Below are 7752 nucleotides of genomic sequence, written 5' to 3' on the forward strand. Positions count from 1 at the left end.
CTCAAATTCAACTTGGACCGCTTTTCTTTGGGGGTGTAGGCAAAGGCTTTTGACCCAAATACCCTTAGATGTTCCAAGCTGGGTTTCTGTCCATACCACAGTTCATACAGCATGCTCTCAGCACCTTTTGTGGGCAGCCTGTTTTGTAGATAAGTGGCTGTGTTGATGGCTTCTCCCCAGTATTTCTCTGATAGATCCGCTTCTAGTAACCTGCATCTGCACATTTCTGTCAGGGAGCGGTTTCCCCCCTCAGCTATGCCATTTTGTTCTGGTGTGTATGGGACAGTGAGTTGATGTTCAATACCTTGTTCAGTTAAATACCTTTTTATGTCATGTCCCACATGTTCTCCTCCATTGTCAGTTCGAATTGCCAGCAGTTTCCTCTGTAACCTGTTGCTAACCATTGCAACATACGCCTTGAGTTTTTCAAATACTTCACTCTTCTCCCTGATCAAGTAGGTAACAGTGCATTTAGAGAAATTGCCAATGAAAGTTAAAAAAAGGTCTCTGTTTTCACTGGACCACAAACATCACTATGAATGAGCTCCAGGGGGCGCCTTGTTTGGTTTGGTTCATGATTGTTGATGAAACTTGGTCTTGTCCTCTTTGCTTGGATGCAATGCATGCAATTCCTTTCAATTGTACATTTATTTATTTGTATACCTTTGGTCAAATTCTGGTTCTCAAGTTGGGCAATTGCTTAATTATCTCTATGCCCAAATCTTTGGTGCCATAACTTGAGATGTTTCTTATGATTGCAACGTTTGGTCAAATTTGCACTTTGTGTGCATGTGTCCAGAGCGCATCAATCTTCATGCACTCTCCCTGTTGCAATCAGTTCACCATCTCATTTGATAAGACATCTTTCCCCAAATAAGGTCACCATTCCTCTCTTTGCAAGAACTCTTACTGAAAGCAAGTTATTTGCTAGTTGTGGCACATACAAACTGTTCTCAATAAGGATTTCTGTGACCTGTCTGTCTGTGAGTCTGCATTTTATAGTTCCCGATCCTACCTCTTCTAAGATCTCCCATCAGCTACACGTAGTGTCTCTCTTTTTTCTTCATTTAAATTTTTTTTTTTAAGTCTCTGTGTGCACTCATGTGCATTGAGCATGCACTAAGAACCATATATGACTTCTGGTGGCATCTTTAGTTAATATGAAACACTTCTTCAGGGGTGTCTTTTCAAATGTTCTCCTTTTATTTGTCTTGGAGGGGTCCTATTTTTTAAAAAAAATCATTGCAGTCAACGCTTTCTCTAAGCTGTGGGCAAAAATTCTACTTTGTGAACTACTAGCATTGAAGTTGTGATCAATCCATTTGGCTACTGCATAAATTAGTTTGCTCTGGAGCCATCCTTCCAGCTAAGACAAAAATCTGTGAGCTGGGGGTTAAAAAACTGTGAACTAGCTCACACTGATTGCAGCCCCTTTTAACATGCCCCTGTTTTCCACATGAATAGCAAGTTACTTTGTTTTTATTATTTACCTGTAGAGCTACTTGGCCAGCATTCTGCTTAGCCTTTCTTTTGGGCTCCTCAAACAGTTTATGTTTGAATGTTTCCTCCAGTTCATTTATCACATTTGACAGAGAGAGAGATTTCCTTTTGACTTTATGTGGCATAAAACATTTTCATAAGTCTTGGATAGACTAATTCAAATCTAAACAACCAAATCCTGTTCTGCAATATCTTAGCCAGACTTCTTAGCTCTTGACCCAGAGAAATCATTTGATCTAAATGCTCTCACAGATTGAGGCATCCTTCTGCTAAATAACTTATTTTGGATATAGAGCTGCCTCTTTAGAGAGGAGTTAACATAAAGTCTCTCCAATTCATTCCAGACTGCCTTTGCAGATTGCATTTAAATGACTTGCAAAACATCTCTATCGGATAAACCTTTTATTAATGCACCTCTTGCCTTCTCGTTGTGCATGCTCCAGGACTTCTGCTTTGCTCGGGTGTCATTACCCAGCCAGGATTCATTAATGATGTACTAAAGTCCCATTTCAAGCAAGTAGGTTTTCATTCTCTCCCTCCAGATGAGAAAATTGTTGTCAGTCAATCTATCTATTAGGTAGTTGTGCTGAGTTGTGCAGGAAGCAGCCATTTTGCCATTTCTTCTTTTTGCCTATCAATCTATGTAAACTTTCCTCTTTTTCACAGTGGTGCTCATGTTGGGCCCAGAACCCTGTTGACAGAGTCCAAATATGCAGAACACCAACTGTTTAAAGAAAATAACTCAGTTTATTAAAGAAGAAATAAACTCTAATAGAACAGTGGAAAGGGAGAGAGACTTAACTAATTGACTAACTGCTATGAGAGACTGTAACGAAGGGGAAGGCTCAGTTGGAGCAGGAAGGCTCCAAAGAGCCAATCAGGAGACAAGAAGTCCTTAATCTAGTGATGCTAGCTTCAGCTTTCCCCTTAACCCGTGTTTCTGATTTTCTTCAAGTAGGTGCACTATAGACCTTGTATATTCCAACAGGGCCTTCCCTCTGCACAAGCATCTGAACTCTGGTTATAGCTTTATTCCATGAGTCCATGAGTCCCTAACACACACACACCCCTATAGACTTTTGTGAAGAAGCTACCATGCCAGAAAATCATGCAACTTGGTCAGCTTTTACGCACTAGGGGTAAAAGTTCATTGCCCTTGCTCAACGTGATGTTGCTACATTCTGAAAATCAGATCCTTCTAACCTCTCTGCAACACCCTTGCTCAACGTGATGTTGTTGCTACATTCTGAAAATCAGATCCTTCTAACCTCTCTGCAACAGGCACAACACCGCCCCCCCCCCCCATGGTTCCACTTTCCCCATAAAGTAGCATTTTCTTAAATACATCAATGGAAGCTCCAAATTCAGCAAACAAAAACTAATAGGGCGGGCTTCTTTTGGTGCCTGAAAGACTACCACATTTCTTTCCAAGTCTGCCAGATGGATGAAGTGATCATACGAGTGGGCAGGTGTGTGTTCTGTACACACCACCTCGAGCATTTGCCCTGCACAGCAATTAGTGAGGACATGTTTTTTGTGGGGGGAGGGGGGAAGGGTACTCTCACACATCATTGCTTCTTTCATAGAATCACAGAATCCTGGAGTTGGAAGGGGCCATACAGACCATCTAGTCCAACCCCCTGCCCAATGCAGGACCAGCCTAAAGCATCTCTGACAAATATTCACCCAGCCTCTTCTAGAAGGTTGCCAGTGAAGGGGAGCTAACCACCTCCCTAGGCAGCTGATTCCACCTTTGAACCACTCTGACCATGAAAAAGTTTTTCCTAATATCCAGCCGATACCTTTCTGCGATTGGGGAGTCTGGACCTCCTAGAGGTTCCAGGCCCCCGGGATATCAAGCTTGCCCTAACCAAGGCCAGGGCTTTTTCGGTGGCGGCTCCTACCTGGTGCACTGAGCTCCCGCCGGAGATCCGGCCCCTGTGGGACCTGGTACAGTTCCGCAGGGCCTGCAAGACGGAGCTCTTATCGTTGCCCACAAGAGGAACATTACTCTGGCGTCCCTGCTTCTTATACCATCGGCCGCCAGTGAGTGATATCGACCACCTTGAACTTTTAAAATGAATTGTAGAGCACCATTTTAGTCTGTATTTATTAAGGTTTTAATGTAATTTATGTTTTATCTCCGGCGTTGCCGCTTGTTTGCCGCCCTGGGCCGTATGGGTAGGGCGGGATATAAATCCCAAATAAATAAATAAATAAATAAATAAATAAATAAATAATTTAAACCCGTTACTTCGGGTCCTCTCCTCTGCTGCCAACTGGAACAGCTCCTTTCCCTCCTCCAAATGACAGCCTTTCAAATATTTAAAGAGAGCAAAGATGTCCCCCCTCAGTCTCCTCTACTCCAAATGAAACATTCCCAAGGCCCTTAGCCTTTCCTCATAGGGCTCAGTCTCCAGACCCCTGATCATCCTCATCACTCTCTTCTGCACCCTCTCGATTTTGCCCGCCACATCCCTTTTGAAGTGAGAACTCCAGAACCGCACACACAGGACTCCAGGTGCGGCCTGACCAAGGCAGTATACAGAGGGGCTATGACCTCCTGCGATTTTGATGCTGTGGCCCTTTTAATACAACCCAAGATTGAATTTGCCTTTTCTCTGCTGTGTCTTGCCTGCAGCACTGCCTAAAGGGAGGTCTCAATTTTAACTCATAAAAACAGACACACAAGGTATTCTGTTAGGAAGATATGTGACACATGGGCTGTGTTCAGACTGGCAGTTTGCAGCACTAGGGAGTCACGTCAAAGAAGACCTGGAACAGACCCAGAACGACTTGGTCACGGCATTCCCGTTCACACTGCAGCAAATGAAGTAGGAGGATACCATGGAGGAAGCGCAAGGGAGGGTTTATACTGTTGGCCTGCCCCTGGCGGGCTGTTAGCGACTGTTTCTGTGCTCCGCTGCATGCGCCTATGCGCATGCGCCTGCCGTGGAAACAGCCAGCACCTATTATCAACGACTGCGGGTTGTTCCCGCCTTACAGCTCTTGTGTTCACACGTCAGGGAACCGGAATCAACCTGCTCTCCACACAGTTTGCTACCACTTCCACCAGGTACTTTTAAAACTCGGGAGGGAAGCGGTACAAGACGGCTTGAGTAGGGCTGGGGGACGCCAGACAGCTGTGCCTGTGTGAACTCGCCCCTTTAATCCACTAGTGAAACGCTCCTGAAACGTTTGGCTGTTGGGCCAAACTGCCAGTCTGAAGGCGGCCGTGGTGTGCCACAAGCCTATATTTAAACATTTTGCAATATTGTAGATAAAACAGGCACGGGTCTGTAATTTTGTACTTCTCATCCCCTTCCGAATGTGAATGAAGACAGGAAGTTTTTTCCACTGAGCCAAAGTCCAAGAACTTTTGTTAAAGGGGCTCTGTTCTGGTGGGGAGCGTGTTGGTCTGAAGCAGCAGAACAAGGTCCTTTTGCTAGAGCTGCGCCAGCTTTGGAGACAGTGGCTTCTTTCTGAAAACTAAGCAGAATCCCAATTTCCTATCACTATAGGTGCCAAATTATTTGCCCCCCCCCCAAAAAAAGAAGAACTTGCATTGTATGTTCAAATTGCACTGAGAATCAGCTTGGCATTAAATCAGTTTCGACCCCAGTGAACGGATTCCCAGGGTCTTGGGACAGGAGCGGCTAGAGCGAAGTGTTCAAGTGCCAAGAACAACCCAGACACTTTACAATTAAGCACCCCTCTGAGACCCAAGTACGGACCTATGCAGGAGGCTGACCCTGCATCTCTGCATGATCCACAGTTCATCTCCTCCAAATAATTCTGATGGGTCTCTGTGTTGGGGCAACCAGACCACTCAGTCAGTGCCAGGGCAGAGAGGCTTTACCAGATGACCCGCCTCCCGAGAAGAGCGCTGGGTTGCTCCTCACTGCTGGCCCAGTCATTGCTGTATTCTGCTTCCGGCCCAGAACCTCGGCAGCCACTTGGACGATCATGGAGACTTCCACTGCCTTGTTTGGGACCGTTTCTGCAGCCGCCAGGAGGGTCACTGCACACGTCTGTCCTTTTGCCTGGGCTCTCAGCTAACCCACAACCAGTGAAGAGATCTGCCCACACCAGCAGGCTCGTGCACACAAGTCACACCCGCACACCCCGCATGCAAACTGCAAGCATAAACTTGGTACCTGTTCAGATGTGCGTCCAAGAGGAGGTGCAACCGATCCGTGCTGCAGTGTGCATCCCTACCCCCCCCCCGTGTCCATGTCCGCATTTGCTCCACTGACTCATCACAAGTAAACGGCTTCTTTGTACGGGGTTCAAGGTTCAGAGGCTGCATCCAGTTACACTCACCAGAATTCTGAGCATCTCACACCCATAGTTCTTTTCTTCAGAGAACCCCTCCACCAAAGGAGAACCCATCCGCAACATTCCCTTTATTACATTTACAGCAGCGAATAACACATTTTGTCTTCTTGGTGTTAAATACTGCTGAGGTCACATAGGGTTGCCAACCTCCAGGTGGGGCCTGGGGATCCCCTGGAATTACAACTGATTTCCAGACTACAGAGGCCAGTTCCCCTGGAGATAATGGCTGCTCTGGAGGGGGACAGTATGGCATTGGACCCCACTGAGGTCCCCGCCCTCCCCAGGCTCCACACCCAAATCTCCAGGAATTTCCCAGCCTGGATCTGGCAACCCTCCATCCCCTGCCAGTGGCCGGGGGGACCTGGCAACCCTCGGCATCATTCTGTGCCAATTTGTGGAGAGGGCATGCATGGCACTCACCTGTCCCGCAGCCCGTGGATGCAAGCACGAGTAGCCACAGCCGAAGGGATGGCTCCATTCTCCAGACAGAGAGCTTCACCCGGGCCCTCCTCAGAGACCAGGAGTGAAGTAAGCCCAACTTCCTTTTCTTCTCTCACTATATTCTCTGGGATCTCACACTGCCTCTGCCCCTTCCTTCTTTTACAAATAAAACCACAGGACAAAATGCACTGGTTTCAGGGGCCAGGGCATCACTGAAAGACTCTATAGTCTTTCTTTATTGTAAAACTTTTGATAGCACGGAATGTTTTCTCAGCACATATCTCTCCCCTCCTGCTTCTTGCATTCCTCCCCCCTCCCCCAATGTTGTGTCTGAGCGGAGGAGTCTTTGGGACTCCAGTGCTATAGCTGCCTCATTGAGATGCATTGGCTCAATGGAGTCAATCCATCTCAATGGTGCCGCTATATGCTATAGCGATTTAGCGCTATAGCATTCACGTTAAAATGTTTTTTTAAAGTCTGAGAAAAATCATGTGGCAAAAAAGGGTGGGGGGAAAGTGGCATTGTTGGAAGTGCTATGGGCATTTTAAACAGCACACCACAGTGATTCAGAAGCCCAATGAAGGGGTAGAAAATGGAGAAAAGTAGCTTCCCTCAAAAGCGGTTCAAACACGCTTTGCTAACCCAACACAAGCACTAAACTCATCTCCTGACAGAATGAACTCAAGTGGCCTTCTCAAGGCCCTTTTTTCAGATGGGATGTCAGGGAAACAGGAGGTGGAAACCTAGTGACTTTTACTCACTGTCAGGGACAGGGAAAATAAGGTTGTTCAGTAAACAGGCTTAAAACTATTTACAGGTATAACACACAGCACTGACTGGGCTTATTAAATTATAACATTTCAGTCGCCAACTCCTGGGTGCAGAGGACAGTTTATCAGCCATGCTTTTATTCTTAAAGTGAGTATTAGCCTCCTCCCCTCAGCCTCAGGAATCTCAGGGTGTAAATGTCGGCTCCTCCCAAGAACTGCATATCTTAAACTAAACAGAGTCCAGTCGGGCACCTTTAAGACCAGCAAAGTTTAATTCTGGGTATAAACTTTTGTGAGCACGCACACTTCTTCAGATACGTTGAAATGGAAGTTACCAGTCCATACATATAGGTAGAGGTTGAGCATCAAATCAGCATACAGCATAATGAAGGTTTAGGGAGGCAGGCAATAGCAAGCCACCTCTGAACACCTTGTGCCTTGAAAACCCTTCAGGGTTGCCAGAAGTCAGCTGCAACTTGACAGCAAAAAGCAACAACCAGTTAGAGAGTGAAGTAACTAATAATGAAATTAATTCTAAATGAGTGAATAAACAGAGAACTCTGGCAACGATTCTGAATTGTAAGAAGCAGATGGTCTATTGCCATCTAAAGAGAAGAGGGTCACATAAACCCACTGGTGCCTGAATGATTATGCTGCTCATAAGATACAGATGTGGGCAACAGGAGGTTGCTAAATGTTGAGA

General features: G+C 46.1%; 1 protein-coding gene across 2 annotated transcripts in view; it reads right to left on the reverse strand.

Moving 5' to 3' along the window:
• The window catches only part of VSIG4 (V-set and immunoglobulin domain containing 4), a 30936-nt gene extending 24554 nt beyond the window's left edge, over positions 1 to 6382 (reverse strand). For both annotated transcript variants that reach the window (XM_015423341.1, XM_015423340.1), the window contains exon 1: positions 6259 to 6382. In XM_015423341.1, coding sequence (XP_015278827.1) covers positions 6259 to 6316 — 58 coding nt within the window. In that variant the 5' untranslated portion in view covers positions 6317 to 6382. The remainder of the gene's footprint in view (positions 1 to 6258) is intronic.
• Between the last annotated feature and the right edge of the window lie 1370 nt (positions 6383 to 7752).

This window comes from Gekko japonicus, unplaced genomic scaffold (assembly GCF_001447785.1).
Source record: "Gekko japonicus isolate JY-2015 unplaced genomic scaffold, Gekko_japonicus_V1.1 scaffold1529, whole genome shotgun sequence".
NCBI lineage: Eukaryota > Metazoa > Chordata > Lepidosauria > Squamata > Gekkonidae > Gekko > Gekko japonicus.